The sequence below is a fragment of the Lactuca sativa genome, chromosome 9 (genome assembly GCF_002870075.4).
Source record: "Lactuca sativa cultivar Salinas chromosome 9, Lsat_Salinas_v11, whole genome shotgun sequence".
In the NCBI taxonomy this organism is placed as follows: Eukaryota; Viridiplantae; Streptophyta; class Magnoliopsida; order Asterales; family Asteraceae; genus Lactuca; species Lactuca sativa.
In genome coordinates this window covers 28780724-28797758 of record NC_056631.2, presented here as the reverse complement: position 1 = coordinate 28797758, position 17035 = coordinate 28780724, and the positions used below count along the sequence as shown (strand labels likewise).

At 36.3% G+C, this 17035-nt stretch overlaps 2 protein-coding genes across 18 annotated transcripts; one reads left to right on the top strand and one right to left on the bottom strand.

The window, feature by feature from the left end:
- Positions 1-2032: 2032 nt before the first annotated feature.
- Positions 2033-3379, bottom strand: LOC128128889 (uncharacterized). The gene is made up of 2 exons (XM_052767647.1): positions 2488-3379; positions 2033-2397 (listed from the first exon to the last, which is right to left on the bottom strand). The coding sequence occupies exons 1-2, from the start codon at positions 3377-3379 to the stop codon at positions 2033-2035; spliced, it is 1257 nt and encodes a 418-aa protein (XP_052623607.1).
- A 3304-nt stretch (positions 3380-6683) lies between these two features.
- On the top strand, positions 6684-10319 carry LOC111907473 (uncharacterized). Of its 17 annotated transcripts, XR_008227191.1 has the most exons (7): positions 6684-7079; positions 7163-7674; positions 7802-7877; positions 8439-8516; positions 8937-8991; positions 9140-9379; positions 9529-10319. XR_008227191.1 is itself a non-coding variant. In XM_052767936.1 (5 exons), exons 2-5 carry the CDS (start codon positions 7565-7567, stop codon positions 10138-10140), a joined length of 315 nt encoding a protein of 104 aa, XP_052623896.1. In that variant the 5' UTR covers positions 6684-7079; positions 7163-7564; the 3' UTR covers positions 10141-10319. The 17 variants fall into 17 exon arrangements, 7 of the variants coding, with proteins under 7 accessions (XP_052623896.1, XP_052623897.1, XP_052623898.1 ...); XR_008227196.1 differs by having other exon boundaries at positions 7163-7419; positions 7482-7674; positions 8439-9379; XR_008227198.1 differs by lacking the exon at positions 7802-7877.
- Positions 10320-17035: the final 6716 nt, after the last annotated feature.

Here is a 17035-nt window from a genome sequence, read left to right as displayed (position 1 = left end):
AATAATAAAAACTCTACTTAACCTAAATCTAAACCTAACAACCTAAATCTTCAATCTTGAACTTCTGTTATTGGGTCTTCAATCACATTTGCTGTTTTTTTTTTTTTTTTTTTTTTTTTTTTTTTTTTTTTTGCAAACTAGATATATAACATAAATCTTAAACTTGGAATCTTGTTGTTCTTTTTGTGTTGCTCTTTTTCTTCATTTTTCTTCTTTGCTTTTGTTGCTTTTCTTGAATCATCTTTAATAGGCTCTTATTGTCTTCACTTTTTCAAATTTCTTCATTCTTTGTGTTGCTTCTTGGAAGGTCTAAGGAATTTCACCAAGTAACATAGGACTCCAATAGTGAAAATTGAGTGGTAGATAGAGGCTAATATGAACACCTAATGATCATTGACAATGTGCCAAGATCAACTAAAAAGGGTGGGGAATGACTCAAAAATGGATGTTACCGAAAAGACTTGGTCCCAAAAGATGTGAATTGGGGGACCCACTTCAAAGTTCATCAAGCACCTCAATGCAAGGTGTGATAAACAAAATCTATCTAGCTATCTACTCTAGACCCCTAGAAAAATGATAACCTATCCTAAAAAGGCGGTGAGAATCTAACTAAGCAAGGCTCGGACGAGACTCGGTAGTACTAAGGGGTACTCCCCCCAAAGCCAAGATGCGAGTCTTCAATGTCTTCAAAATACCTTACCGGGCTAGTCTTTGCTCGCACACATTGGCATGACTAACCACATCCCTCCGCACCTAGACCCAATCAAGCTACCTGCATCTGACCCCCACACAAGCGGTCTCAAAGTGGTCTGTTAGGCTCAAAACGTGTCCCATTTATCAAATACAAGGAATTCCATATCAAGACCCGGGACCAATCTATGATTCAATACTTATGACTCGGCGCTATAGTATCTGTAGGGATGAGAAGACAAGAGAGAACAAAAATGCATGAACTTAAACTAGAATGCATCTAAAAAGTATGAAAATTAGAAAAGAAAGAAACAAAATATGGAATTTTTTTTGAAGTTTTTATGCAATTTTTATGAATGACCTAAATGACTTACTCTAAATGCAACTATATATAACCTAAATGCAATAAAAACAAAAGATAAGAAATACCTCACCCCAAGCTTAAAATGAAGCATTATCCTCAATGCTTGGGATGAGAGTAAGGAAGGATCGTACCGGGATCAAGGTGGAGGAGGCACGTGTGGACGGTATGGAAGCAACACATGGGTTGCAGAATGATGCTTGGATGGAGTTCTTGGCCGCCTAAATACACATGGATGAAAGCTTGGTCACACAAAGGACGCATATGAAATGGCTTGAAATTTTCTTATGAAATGACATATTTGCGCGGGTACCCTCGCTAACTTTGTGCGGGTGGGGGGCAGCCGCGCGCACATATCAGAATACATCCCATGTTGGGGTAATTTGGAACTCGGAATCTGCGCGGCTGGGGGTCGGTCGCGCAACGGCTGCGCGGGCACCCGCGCGCAACAATCAGAGAGCACCCCATGTTGGTGTAATTTGGAACTCGGGACCTGCACGGCTGGGGTCGGTCGCGCAAAGTCTGCGCGGGCACCCGCGCAAAAGTCAAATTTTTGGAATTTTTAAAACTTCACCAAAATCACTAGAAGACTTCTATATGCTTATTTTTAGGCCAAATTCAAGTTTAGAAACACCCAAAACTTCAAGCGGAGATTATTTATTCACAATGCATTTATTTAACGTCTTTGCCAAGACATAGCTCCGCTTCCGTCAACCTTCGTAAATCGTAGTTTCCATTGTTATGTTGTCGAATTCTCCCGTATCAAAGCCTTCATAAAATAGTTTCAAATGGTGCCTATTCATTTTGAAGATTTGGTTTGTTTCCAAACTCTTGATTTCAACCACACTAGGATCAAACATTTTTATAACAATAAAAGGTCCATGCCATCGAGATCGCAATTTTCCCGGGAATAGCTTTAAGCGTGAATGATAAAGAAGAACTTTTTGACCCGGAATAAAGTGTTTTTGGGTTATGTGCTTGTCATGAAATGCCTTTTTTCTTCTCTTTGCACCTTTTGAACCTTTTAATTATCTTCTTCTTCACCACTTCCATCATTGGAGGATCCAATCTTCTTTGAGGTTCCCTCTTAGGATTACAATCATCTTCCATGATTATCTTGTCTATGCATACATTAGGGCTTATCCTGTTTATTGGCTCAATCACATCAACCCAATACAATGGAGAAATGTTACTAGGGTAGCTCATTCCTTCAAAGATGTTGAAGTGAATGGTTTCTCCATCAAACTCCATAGTTATCTTTCCTTTATGGACATCAATGATTGTGTGAGCGGTATGCATGAAAGGTCTTCCAAGGAGGATCATTGATGATTTGGAAGGAGTCTTCTCTTCAAGATCAATGACATAAAAATCCGCCGGAAAAACAAGTTGATTAACTTGTACTAACACATCCTCCAACACTCCTCTTGGAGACACACTTGACTTGTCTGCTAATTGAATGATGAATCCCATTTCTTCCAAAGGTCCAACATTGAGAGATTGAAAAACTGAATATGGCATCACATTGATTGAGGCTCCAAGATCTAACATAGCACTTTCGACATGCAAATCACCAATGGTACAAGGGATAGCAAATATTCTCGGATCCTTGCATTTGGGAGGTAACTTCTTTTGGATAACCGCAGACACATTTGCATTGACTTGAATCTTTTCATTTGCCTTGAATTTTCTTTTCTTGGTGCATAAATCCTTGAGAAATTTTGCATAACTTGGAATTTGCTTAATAACATTCAATAGTGGAATGTTGATTTGGACCTTGCGAAAAGTTTCAAATAATTCATTTTCTTCCTCTATCTTCTTGGAAAAGGCTAACCGGGAAGGGAAGGGAGGTGGTATGACCAATGGTTTGATGGGTTTGTTGGAAGAGTCAAGTTGATCAACGTTTGGCACAACCGGTTCCTTTGGAGTAGCTTCAACCTTCGAAGGCTCAATAACAATAACCTCATCTTCTTCTTCTCTTGAAACTCTTTTAGGGCTGCTTTCTCCAAGTGTTTTCCCACTTCGCAAGGTGATGGCACTCACATTGGGGTTCTTCTCGGTTTGTGATGGAAGTTTACCCTTTTGTTCTATCTTGTTGAGAGCGGTTGTCAAGTCTCCAATTTGTGCTTGAATGTTGGAGAAAGTATTCTTGGTTTCTTGTTGAAATTGGGTTTGGCTTTGAGCAAGAGAAGTGACAAGTTCTTGAAGGCTCATTTGATGGGTACCACTTGATTGGCCTTGTTGTGGAGGTAGTTGATAATTTGGAGGGTTATAATAATTTTGTGGATATGGAGGTTTTTGGGATTGGTATTGTAGATGTTGGGGTCTCATCAAAAGATTTGGTGGATTTTGCTTTGGTGGATAAGGGTTGTTTTGGTTATTCCTCCAATTTGGGTTGAAATTGTTTTGAAATCCCAGGGGTCTTGGTTGACCTTGATATCCGCCCATTGCATTCACATCTTCCGGTTCACTTCCAAGTGTGGGACACTTATCCGTATAATGGCCCGTCATTGCACAAATACCACATACCATTAATTGTTGACCACTTCCCACCACCATTTGACTCAACACATTAGTCAAATCCAAGAGCTTTGATTCCAAATGTTGAGTGTTGCTAACTTCACCAACCACTTGTGTAGAATTTCTCTTCATGTCATTTCGAGTCCCAAAATTCCTTTGATTTTGAGAAATGGTACCAAAAAGTAATCGGATCTCGTGAGGGGTTTTGTTGAAGATGTCACCACCACTTGAAGCATCAATCATCCTCCGATCTTTTTCATTCATACCCTCATAAAATTGATGAAGAAGTAGTTGTTCGGGTATATTGTGTTGAGGACAACTTGTACACAAATTGTTGAAGCGCTCCCAAAAATCATGAAATGTTTCATTTTCCCCTTGACGAATCCCCAAAATGTCACTTCTTTGACTTGAAATGCGGGAGGTGGGATAGAATTTGCTATTGAAGGCCTTGAGTAACTCTTCCCATGTGTGAATAGATCCCGGTGGTAAGTTGAATAAGCACTCTCTAGCTTTATCTTCCAAGGTGAGCGGGAAAGCGGTTAACTTGAAATCATCCAATGTCACATTGTCGGGCAACATGCTAACACATATCATATGAAAGGACTTCAAATGCCTTTGAGGGTCTTCTCTATCCAAACCATGGAACTTGGTAAGTTGATGGATGAAACTTGACTTCAATTCAATTCCTCGGCGGTTTGCGGGATAAACAATAGCAAGAGGTGTATGAGTAACATCCGTTTCCATCATTTGTCTAAGTGTCAACTCTTGAGGGGGATTGGGTGGATTGGGGTTGTTGGGATTTTGTTGCAAGTAATTGGGTGGTTGATGATAAGGTGGATATGGGTATTGTTGGGGATTGTAGATTGGTGGTGGATAAGGTTGGTAGTTAGGGTATTGGTTGTAAGGAGGTTGTTGTTGTGGGTACATTGGGTTTTGGTACATTGGAGGGTGTTGGTAATTGGGTTGATTTGGGTAATGTACTTGTTGAACTTGAAAAGCATTGTTTTGAGGTTGGTTATTTTGGTCGAAGTGTTGGTTTTGTAGTTATGGTGGTGGTTGATAATTGGGTTGGTTTTGAGGAGGGGCTTGATTCCAAGGTGGCATATCAATGAGAGGTTCTTGTGGTTGTTGTCTTGGTTGATGGGGTGGGGTATTGGCATCTTGATTGATTAGGTTTGGGTTGGGATTGTGAGGTGGAGTGTGATTCATGGCTATGTGGTTTTCAAACAGAATGTCTTCAAAGGAATGACCAACAATTGGAGAACTCGGTTCGGTGTCGGTATCACTTGAAGTATGAACTTGATCTTCTATGTTGATTAGTGGAGAAGAGGAAGAAGCTTGAACTAGTTATTGTTGCTTTGCTTGTTTGGCTAGCTTTTTCAACCTTTTTGCTTCTCTTTCAATTTCCGGATTGTAGAGTAGTTCACCGGATCTTGTAGACCAAGGCATAAACAATCAAATAACAATAACCAATTTCCCCGGCAACAGCGCCAAAACTTGATGGGATGTCAAGCCCACCAAGAAAATTACACCCTTTGATTGCTAAATAAACGTAATATAATGGCAAAGAGGGGTATCGATCCTGGGGGAAATGGTTATATTTAATTACCAATGCAATTAAATAGAACTAGTGAAATTAATCTAACTAACTACAATTAAACAAAAAGGGGGGGGGGGGGGGTTGTTTGATTACTTGAAAACTAAAATATTTAAATAACTAAGAACCTTGCAATTAAGTAAGTTGATGAGATGCTCAAAGGTTGGAAATAATTGGTTAACTAAAGCAATTCAACACAATGAACATTTGTGTGTTTATCATTAGGATCTAATGCAAAGCTTATCCTTCATCCCAAATTGGTTATAGCAATCATGAAGCATGATATGCCAAGATTCCTCATAGGTAGTATGGAGGTTGGGGAAGCCCACAACACACCTTCTTAATTGAGATCAAGGGCCAATTGAAGCAATTAATCCCAAGAAATCAATTAGCCTTAAGAATGAAGGAATCCCCAATTCCTAGAGGATGTCAAATGCTTACACAACCATAAAGGAGTTATGATTCATAAGCTAGAGATGGTTTCTACCATCATAAAGCCTTTGTTCTAGATAAATTCAATGATCCAATGCAAAATCAATGAAATAAATCAACCATTTCTCAATCAAACACTAAGCTCATGATCAAAGCATCAATTAAGCATAAGAATTGCAAACTAGAATAATAAACATGGAATAAATTGATAATCAACATAAATCCTTCAAAACCCACAAACATTCATTGGTTTTCAGCCAAAGTCAACCAAATAAAAGTATTAGCCACTCATGACAACAAAGTAACAAGAACAATAATCTAATTGAATAAAGAAACTACCTAAGATTTGGAAAGATGAAAGGAAATGATTTCTAGCTCCCAAAATCGCCTCTTGCAGGTCTCCAATGGTGGAAAATCGTGAATGAGCTTCTAGATCTGATCCCCAAGGGTTATGGCAAGCCAAATGACCAAAATGCCCAAACTGGGCAGTTGCACGGGTACCCGCGCGACGAAAATTTCACCCGCGTAAATGTTGTTGTAATGCTATTGGTCCACCAAGCCACTCCACCCTTCCACTACCAAAGATTCCTTTTGTCCCTCCTCCCTTGTCCATGTAATTTGAAATGCACCAATCATCATTTAGCCACCACATGGATACTCCAAGCCCAAAATTAGAATTTTATGATCCATCTTCACAAGCCCAAATAATCCACGCCAATAACTTTCAAAGCCCAATTCTTCCTCTTTGATTCCGCCAAGCCCAATAATGCCTCGGGAGCCAACTAAGACCGTCTCCAATCAACCCGCAACCGCAACAAGCACCGAAAAACCTACAAAATATCTCATGCAACATAACAAGCACCCGGTACGATCCATACTAAAGAAAAATAAATAAAATACAATGCATTAATGATAAAAAGATCTAAAAATCTAAAATAAACTAATAAAAATAAGGAAATAAAATAAGCTATCACTTCCTTATTGCCATTCAATCCACCGCCTCATGCTATATATATATATATATATATATATATATATATATATATATATATATATATATATATATATATATATATATATATTAAAGGAAAACACTTCTAAGGAATAGTGGGTTTAACTCCTTGACCATGGTCACCGCTTCATCTGGATCCTTCCAAAGATCGACTTCCTTCCATCCTTCCTTATCGCCTTTCAATCCACCGCCTCATGCTCTCTCCATCTGATCATGATGACGCAACCCGAACGAAATAGAAGAAGATTTTGGTAAAGGGTGGTCGAGACACCCCCAACGCATACGACACACCCCTAACGCGGTACCATGGACCTCCGTTCACCGCCACGTACCACCATCGTCGTCGAATTCGGACGATCAGTCGATCTTCGACCGCTGCCTTCTTTCTTCCTTCACAGTTCCCGGAATAGCCCTAAAGTGATGGAATAGCCCTAAAGTGATGTCTACATGTTATATTCGTTCTTCATCAGGTTTCTATTTTGGGATTAATTGACCCGCTGCTTTTTATTTTATCCTAATGTTCATACGATTTTCGGTATTGTTTTTTATACAGCAAAGGAAATCAGTCTATTCGCAGAGTTCTCAAGAGGGCAACAGGCGACTGAATGCTTCAAATCGAAATCCCTTCGTGGAACGAAACCCTACGAAGCGTTGTGATTATGGAGACAGAGGAGGAAGCATCTGGACAGATGACGGACGAGATCTACACGAATGGCGTTGACGATGAGTCGCTGTCGCAGAAGCAACAACGTAGACTGATTATCAGTGGCGAGCAACTCGATATCGACGCTTACGCCGCTTTATACACAGGTCGTACTAAAATTTCGCGCTTGATATTCATCGCTGAAAAATGTGGCAATGTTTCGATGCAGTTAGAGGCGCTTCGAATGGCTTATGACGACATTAAGAAGGGAGAAAACACACAGATGTTTAGGGAAGTTGTTCAGAAAAATCGATGGACGATTGGGTCCGAATTACAGTTCGGATTCGGGTTAGATGGACGCGGTGGACCGTAGGGCTGACCAGAAGAAGGAGAAACCTAAGAACGAGCTTAATGCTTACAGGGTAATATATTATTATCTGTTTAGTATCAAATTTTATGATCTGTTATCTATAAGCGTCTCTGTATAGGTTATCAACAATTCAATATCGTTGAAGTTTTTTGTTTAACTTTTTTTTTTTCCTATCGTAGGGTTTTGGTACCTTTCAGGTAGCGTTTCTAGGTGTGTTGGTGCTATCTTAATCCTCTATAAAGGAATAAAAAAAAGGTAATGGACTCGGTACATTCACAAGACTGAAATTGGTCTAGAAACCTCGGGCTCTTATAGTAAATTTGAAAAGTTAAGTTTAGGATCATAGGATTTTATTACATCTTATGATTAAATTAGAAACAAATGTCTGTTAAAGGTTGTTAGTGATCGTGATCTGTAATTGAAATGGCGCCTGAATGTGAGTAAGGTTACAAATATCTACAAGTTCTAAAGGAAAATATGATAATTGAACAAAATATAAATAATAGTACTTACAATATTCTTTCTTGTAAGAGGTAGCTACCTGAATCGAAGATTAGGTTGATATGTATACAAACAGACAAACAGGGATCATTTGCTTTTAGGGAATCAGTCTTCTGAGTGCTTTAAAAGATAATAAACGGAGCATTGTATTGTTTGGATGATGAGGAATCAAGTATCCATTGGATGGTTTTTAGGTTTCAATTAGATTAAATTACATTACCGGTTCTCAAGTATAATTGATTTTTGCATCTTCTACAAAATTTGCTCTTCTAATTTAAGTTCACATCTGACGGTTTCATTACATTTTTTTCCCAGGGTATTACTGATCTGTATCCTAGAAGAAGTAATATTGGGTGATGGAATTGCAAGAGAAGTGCACCTTACAATAAAGTGGTGTGTATTATTTATTGTGTCTTAAAAATGTTTTCCAAAATAGAAGATACCGGTAATTCTTAGTGTTATTCATACTTTATTGATGGATACCATTTATTTGAACGGTAGAAAAAGGTGTGAAGTTTATAGATTGGCTATAAGTTTTATTTCGGGAGGGTGTTTTTTTAGATTTATGATATCATACTAAAAATTTTATCTGTCATTCATTGTAAAACTTTTATCTGCCATTCATTGTGCTACATCAATCATTTTTTAAAGATACGTGTAAGAATTACTTTCAGATAAATTAACTACAAAAATAAAAGACAAGAAACACAACATACTTGATAGTTCTTCCCAATTTAGTTCACTGTTATAAAATATTGTAAAAAAAATCTATTAAGTCTATTTTTTGTAGTAATATGAAGATGCATATTGTAGTTAAAAAAGCTCATCTTGGACCTGTAATAGCACTTGCATTTTCAAATGATTAAAGGTTTGTTTATGTTCTCTATTTGTTTATTTATTTAACTATTTATTTATTTATTATTAGTGTTTTTTTTAAAATTATATAATTTTTTTTTATATAAATATACAAGGCTTTGGCTTCTGTATCTCTCACATGTTATAAATCTAACTCATAGGGCTTCTGGATTCCCCCGACAAGTCGTTCATGGTTTTGCTGCTTTACATGAACACCAATGTTATCTCCAAACCGGATATCACGATTACAAAGCCACAAAAACGCATCTGTTCTCCCATATGGTAAATGCTCTCGCCCGTCTGTTTACCATTTCTTCTACATTTGCAGGTTGTTCTACCGGGAAAATAGAGACAACAACGGTCTGTTCCTCCGATTCAGCTCTTGCCAACGATTCATCCAGGTACAATTTAGAACGAGCTTTACAAAATTCTCGAACCTTTCTTCAACTTTATCTGTTTTACCCTTTCGTTGCTTCTCTTGCTTTCCAGATTTGTTTTCAGCTTCTTTATAAGTTTTTTTAATTGATTGGTTATGTTTTTAAATTTTCAGTAAATTGGTTAGACTTTTAATGGTTGGTTCCATGTGATGTTCATGTGGCTTTTTCGCCTTCAGTCGGTAGTAAATGGTGATTGTGGATTGATTGAGTTTCAAGTATGGTTATTGAGTTTTGGGTAAATAAACACAACGATGGGACCATTTGTTTGTGCAAAGTCTAATTTAGGGTAATCTTATCAACAACCAATTCAGTTTTTTTTGTTTCTTAAATTCTTTTTATTGATTTGATTATTATGTTTTAAGGGTTTTTGCTATGAGCTTGACTTTGATGCACGAATAATTCAACTATTTTTTAAGAAACAAGGCTTTAATGCAGCGTATGTCCTATGTCGTGTGATTTCCGTAACTGAAGATGTGCCGTACAGAATCCAATTGATTCAAGGCAACTTTTAAAGGCACAATAAGCTATTAAATTGATCTCCTACACTAATTGAATCAAAGCCTTGATAAATGGCAGTGGAGCAAAACCATATTTCTGTTTCACTTTTGTTTGTAAATCTATTTTCTTTATATTTAAAAAAATATTTTTATAACTTTTGTTTTTGCATTTAGATGACATTTTTCATTGTTAATGAAATCGAAGAAGACAGTGGAGGGATGGGGTAAGTATGAAGATGTTCTTTCTATATTTATTGTAGATTGCATTGTACTTTCATTTAAAACTACCTGGAAATAAGATTGTATTTTTATTGTTTTCAAAAACCTATTCAAATATAGCATTGTACTTCTTTTGGTAGACGGAAAATTACACTTCCATTTAAAATCTATCATTACATTTCCATTCATCCGATAGACGGAAAATTACACAGAATAGCAACATACTTTAATTTGGATACCCATTTATGCAATGTACTTCATTATTTGTCTCAGAAAACGAACACATTCCGCCCCGCGCAATGCGCGGGTAACCCCTCTAGTTGTAATCGTCATGCGCCACCTAACAACTTCGGTTATCGTCGTTGTGCTTCGCCATAGCTCACCGATGTTGTCACACTCAGTGTAGTGTAGTGTAGTGTAGTGGTGGTTGTTGGGTTGTATTGCTAGTGGACCTAGTGCAACTAAGGGTTAAACATGCACAAAGGGAACGGTCTCAGGCCAAACCCGAAAAAAGATCGAGACCGAACCATTCTAAAACGAGACTGGACCGAGAAAAGACAGTTCCTAAAAAAGACTGGCTCGAGACCATCCAAGATCGGTCCAAGAAAAACTTGACCGTTCTAAGATCGATCCCAAAAAGACCGGACGATTCAGACCAACACAAGACCATTCCGAGACCGACCCAATACTGGTCTAATACTGATCTCAAAAAAGACAGGAAGCCAAAGTTTATAAATATATTATTTTTATATTAATTACAAAATTTTTAATCACACACCATCCAACTTCATCTGTTTTTTAAACTTTAGTGTATCATTTTTAATAAATTTTAATCTATCATTTTGGTGTTAATCACATATTTATTAAGGGAAAAATTCGAAAAAACCAAAACATAAAAACCAAGAAATATCGAAACCGGGCCAAAAGAAACCCAAAAACCAATCGAAAAAACCAGAAAACCGAACCAAAAAAAGCGTACGGAAAAAAGATTGGACCGCTCAGAAACCAACCATAAAAGACTGGACCATTTTGAGACCAACCCGAGACCGATTCGGCACCACAAATGTTTAGCTCTACTATGGGTTTCCTTGGCATGTCATTGTTTTCTAAGGCGACACGGAGTGGGCAACGCCTAATGGTGTGATTGTGACGTGGCTTGCAGAAAACAACGTTACGACGCCTTCAACACCGCCCCCTATTGCGTTTTGGGCGTTATGGCAAGAGGCGTTACCGTGGTAACGTAAGGAAACAACCTTTTTTTGAGTTGTTTTTTACTGCAACGGTCATATTTTCGACCATATGCAAACGGTCACAATTAAAAAAAATCCTTCTATTATTATAAATACACAAAAATTTATCTTCATTTTACCTTCATCATATTTTCAACAAACTCTTTCAATAATCTCCATTTCTTTCGATTTCAAAATTTTTATTTTACCTTAATACTCTATTTAATTAAAAAATGGAACCTTTTGATCCGTTCCATCCATACCATCATGATATCGATGAGGATAATATTTTTGTGGGTATGATGTATCAATATGTTACCGACATGATACCGCCAGAGCCAGATCCACTACTGAGCAGACGTGCGACATTGAACAGAGATCGTGAAGAATGACATAGACGTCTAGTACACGATCATTTTGCGGATAATTGTGTCTACCAACCAAACGATTTTAAAAAAAAAGTTTCGTTCGCAGAAAAATGTATTTCAACAAATTGCCAATGCAATGAGTTATTTGAAAATTTTAATATTTGCTCTTTAGATTATTAAATAATTGTTTTAAAAATTTATTATATGTTTTTTAGATTATTAAATAATTGTTTGACAAATTTATTATATGTTTAGGTATGAATATTTCCATTTGAGGTATGATGCGAGAGGTAAACTAGGTTTTATAGAGTTGTAAAAATCTGTTGCTGCAATCAAGCTTATGGCTTTGGGGGAATCACCCGATTCTATTGATGACTATATGGAAATGTTAGAGCGAACTGCACGAGAAAGTTTGTATAAATTGACGAGAGGTGTTATCGAAACCTTCGGTGACAAATACTTGCGCAAACCTTCATTGAATGACATACAACAACTATATGCGGTACATGAAGAACGACATGGTTTTCCTAGAATGCTTGGAAGCATTGATTGCACAAAGTGGATATGGAGAAATTGTCCTATGGCGTGGAAAGGTCAATAAACTAGTGGTCATCTTGGATCGCCTTTGTTAGTATTAGAGACTGTTGCGTCACAAGACTTATGGATTTGGCATACTTTTTCGGAGTTGCGGGTTCTAACAACGACGTAAACGTTCTTGATCAATCACCAATATTTCAGGACCTTTTGACAGGAAAGACACCATATGTTCCTTTCACAATAAATGGCCATGAGTATAAGTTCGGGTATTACTTCACGGATGGAATATACCTAGCATATTCCACATTTGTGAAGGCGTTTCGGCACCCGATAGAACCAAGAGATAAATTTTTCAAGAGAAGACAAGTAGGAGCACGTAAGGACGTGGAACATGCTTTCGGAGTTCTGAAAGCAAAATGACACATAGTTGAACATGCGGCACGAGCATATGAGTTGGACACACAACGAGATATTATGTATGCATGCATGTATCATTATACATAACATGATGATTGAAGATAAAAGACGAAACATTGCAGAGTATTCGCCTACGAAACCCGCACACATTCAATTTCAACCAGTGACAACAAAATACTTATATAGAGTCGTTGATATTCAATATCAACGAAAACACAAACAAATTCAAGAAGACTTGGCAGATCATATCTATGATGACACAAAAGTTGAGTAATTTAGATCAAAAATATAATTTGTTTCGTTTTTTTTTTTGATTATAAATATTATGACATAAATAAAAAAAAATCGAAATATAGAAACTAAAAGCGTCAAAAAAAAAGGGGTATTATTACATGTTATTTTATGTTGCTTATTTCCATATTTTTTGTGTTATAACATTTATTTATGACTAGGATGATGATGTGACATTTTCTGGGTGTGATATCATGTAATAACATGTTGCCCACACCTAACAGCCTAATATCTTACTTTTTCTTTACTTTTAATGATATTAAGACCATTTAATAAAATAATTAGTGATACTTTGTCATGAATTTGGACCATTTTGCTATTTATTGGTCGAATTCTACCTCTTAGGACCAAATGCTGCTTAATTTCATGTGCTCAATTTTCTTATCTTTTTATTTTTTATTATTCTATTTTAATACAAACGCTTTTCTCAAATCATGTTTGGATGTATTTCGTTAGTTATATCATGACTTGACCACTTTAGATTTAATGGAGGGTGGGTACGATGTCGTATTCTTTGTCATTTGAAATGGAAGTTGTTAAGGGCTTAAGGCCCCTATTTGGTCGAATGTATGCCATCGCATCCTAACAACGCCACAACGGTAACGGTTGAACTCTAATTTTTTTTATTTTTTTTTTTCATTACGTATCCAACAATATCCCAGTTTCCAAATATGCCCTCCATTTTTATTGTTTTATAACAGCATAACTAAAAACGATTTTTGTTACTTATTTAACTCAATGTATAAATTGTTTGTATTACATTTAATTCGTGAAATATGTTTAATGGCATATTGTCTCGATTACTATATTAATGGTTTAAAAAGCTTAACAACAATCCATATGGTTTGCAAAGGGTTTCGCGAACACTATTAACTTTGCCGACTGTGCATTATAAATATGACATTTTGGTGGACTATTCTCGAAGCTTTCTTATTTCTAACTTCATTTTATATCATCATTTCATGATATCATTTAGTTTCATATTAGTCCAATATGTGCGTATTGCACATAATAAAAAAATATACTTAAAATCTTAACAAATATATATTATTTAAATATATCGTTAACATTATTGTTAGTTCTTATATAATAAATATTATAATAAGTTGATATAAACATTGTTTGTTTTAAATTATATGGTAATATGAATATTTTTTAAAATTCTATAATCTCAGTTATCTCGATACTCTTAGTGTAGGTTAATGATAAATAAAATTAAATATAATATATGGTTTAATAAAATCTATAGTTGTTGTTATGATTAATTATTTTTTTTTTAAAATTTATTGGCATAAAATTTTAATTTTTATCGTTGCAATTATTTAAAACATTAAACATTGTTTTTGTTTTTAAATGTAACAATATATTTTTTTAATATATAATGTTACTTTTAACTATTGTTGTTGTAAATTATTTAAAACAATATATTTTTAATTTGGTTTCAAAAATTTAATTTTTTTAAAATTTATTTGATGAATATTATTAGTTTCTTTGATTGTAATTATTTAAAACAACAAACATTGTTTTTGTTTTTAAAAATAACATTATAATTTTTATAGGTAAATCTCCGGAAAAGTCCTAATATATCACCATAATTTACGAAAAAGTCTCAAACTAAAATTTGTTTACGAAGAAGTCCTAATTACCGTTAAAAATGACGATTTGACCCTTTTTTCTCCGATTTATCGGTTTCAATACTTACCCGGTTTCATTAAAGTACCATTATTTTACCATAATTTCATTAAAGTCCCTTTATTTTACCATAATTTGGGACTTATTTGTAAATTATGGTAAAATAATTGGACTTTAATGAAACCGGGTAAGTATTGAAACCGTTTAAACCGGAAAAATGGTCAAATCATCAGTTTTACCGGTAATTATATTTTGTGTTTTGGTCCATTTTAATGAGTTTTGAGTGAGAGTTGGGAATAACGTTTGCAACTTTATTACTCTCCAAGGTCCCAAGAGCATTGTATGTTTTAGATCTGGACTCCGATACCTTTTGATCAAGTTTAGAATGTTTTCTTGGACCTCATGAACTAGGAAAGTTTTGATCTTTTTCCTTCCTTTTCAGCCATGCAAGTTATTTTGGTCATTTAGGCCATTTTGGTGTATTAAAGTTCAGATCTTGAAAGCTTGAGACATTATTATGGATAAAGTTGGAAACTTTATCAATCTAAACATTATGTTGATTTAGATCTGAAGGTTGGAGACTTGGACTTAATGGATTTAGCTGAGAAGGATGCATTCTTGATCATTTTGAGACTTAAAGACTAGATCTTGGTTGTTTGGCCCATCCTAATGGATAAAGTTGGAAACCTTTTCCATTATGAAGCTATTTAGGAACTAGATCCGAGGTTATAGGCCTTGGTCTACAAAGATTAAGCACTTAATGTAGAGTTTTGCCTTCTAACCAGAAGTCACGAAGTAACATAGGGTGTCTTACGACGTGATGGTGTCTAGAATCACGATTGCTTGTCGTTGCATTCTCATGATGTGACCAAGGAATGGTCAGGACGTGACGTTGACTTTGTCTAAGCTGACCGTTGAACTTGTTGACAACTTTATGCCTTTACATGCTTCATGGGAACCCAACATCCTATTTTTCACATTAAGACTCACTTTAAACCCATGCATGGTGCCATAAAAACCATCAAGATAGCATTTTTATGCTTCTAACATGCCAAAGGGACTTAGATCTAACATTTCTAACCTTTGGAGTTGCTCAAACTCACAAAAGAGGATCAATGGACCAAAAATGAACTTATTACCAAACCCTAACTCAAATTAGCAAAAGGATTAGTAAGGCATGAGCTTTTTACCTCCAAAAGCTTCTCAAGGTGATGAAGATGCAGGATCTAGAAACTCAGTCACGTCCAAGACTTGTTCCCCACCTTCTTCTTCTTGCAAACACACCAAAAGGGCTACTTTTGTCACTTCAAGATCAAAGATTACCTCTAATGGCAAGTTAGGGTTTTGGCGATGTTTAAAGGCAGTGGAGGTTGATAAGAGTGAGGTCCAAATGTCATAAGTAAGCTTAAATAGGGCTCATGCTTTAAGATTAGGGTTTTATCTCAGGCTACGTACGCCCCGCGTACACCTTAGTACACCCAGCGTACATGGTACAAGCCCGCATACAGAACACACCAGTACGCTAAGCTTATGTATGCCCAGTATACGGAAGGACCCCTTTGCAAAAATAATCTTATCCCAAGGGCTAAAAAGTAACATACCTGAATTCCGAGTGTTACAAATCTCCCCCACTTGAATTAGACTTGTTCTCGAAGTCTGCTGCCGCAAACAATTCTGAGTAGTGCTTTCTCATCTCGCTCTCCGGTTCCCACGTCCACGCGGAGTCCTTTCAGTGCTGCCATTGCATCTTCACTAGACTCACCACCTTGTTACGAAGAGTCTTAGTCTTCTTATCTAGAATCACAATGGGCTTCTCCATATAATTCAAGCGCTCGTCCACCTAAATTTCATCTAGCGAGATCACTGCAAAATCATCGGCTACACATTTCCACAATTGAGATACATGGAAGTGTTGAATTAGTGTCTAAGTCCATAACTATTTTGGTATGTACTTGACCCGATGGTGCATGGTCCTTTTGGGTTGCCTTCACCAAAGAAACTTGATAGGATGAATTATGGAGAGAGAGAGAGGATTAATTATGATTTATTAATATATTATGAGAATAATATATTAAAGGAGAAATCATATTGTTTAATTAATATTAGTCAAGAATTAATAAGAATTAATTTAGTGGCTAAAGGACATTAATTAAATAAAGGGGACTAGAACTGTCAATTGTGTGATAGTTAAATATTAGGCTAATGGACTCCATAGAGGATGGAGTGGACGAATTCTATGGGGAAACCCATTAGAAATCATCCAAGGCCTCTAAGGAGGGAGTCCATGGGTTGCTTAGGGCCTAAGCAGTCAAATTAGGGTTTCCTTGTTAGATAACCCTAATAGCCTCACTATTTAAGGACCCCTAGGGCACCAAAAACGTGGCCAACTAACTCCTTAGGGTTTCTACACGTTTTTGGGTGTCTCCTCTC

Excerpts from the sequence above, each read along its gene's own strand:
- LOC128128889 (XM_052767647.1), bottom strand. The coding sequence starts at position 3,379 with ATGAGACCCCAACATCTACAATACCAATCCCAAAAACCTCCATATCCA. Across the intron at positions 2,398-2,487 it reads TCAATTAGCAGACAAGTCAA|AGAAGACTCCTTCCAAATCA; the intron begins GTGTGTCTCCAA and ends TTGATCTTGAAG.
- LOC111907473 (XM_052767932.1), top strand. The coding sequence starts at position 7,565 with ATGGACGATTGGGTCCGAATTACAGTTCGGATTCGGGTTAGATGGACG. Across the intron at positions 7,675-8,438 it reads ACGAGCTTAATGCTTACAGG|GGTATTACTGATCTGTATCC; the intron begins GTAATATATTAT and ends TTTTTTTCCCAG. Across the intron at positions 8,517-9,139 it reads GTGCACCTTACAATAAAGTG|GGCTTCTGGATTCCCCCGAC; the intron begins GTGTGTATTATT and ends TCTAACTCATAG.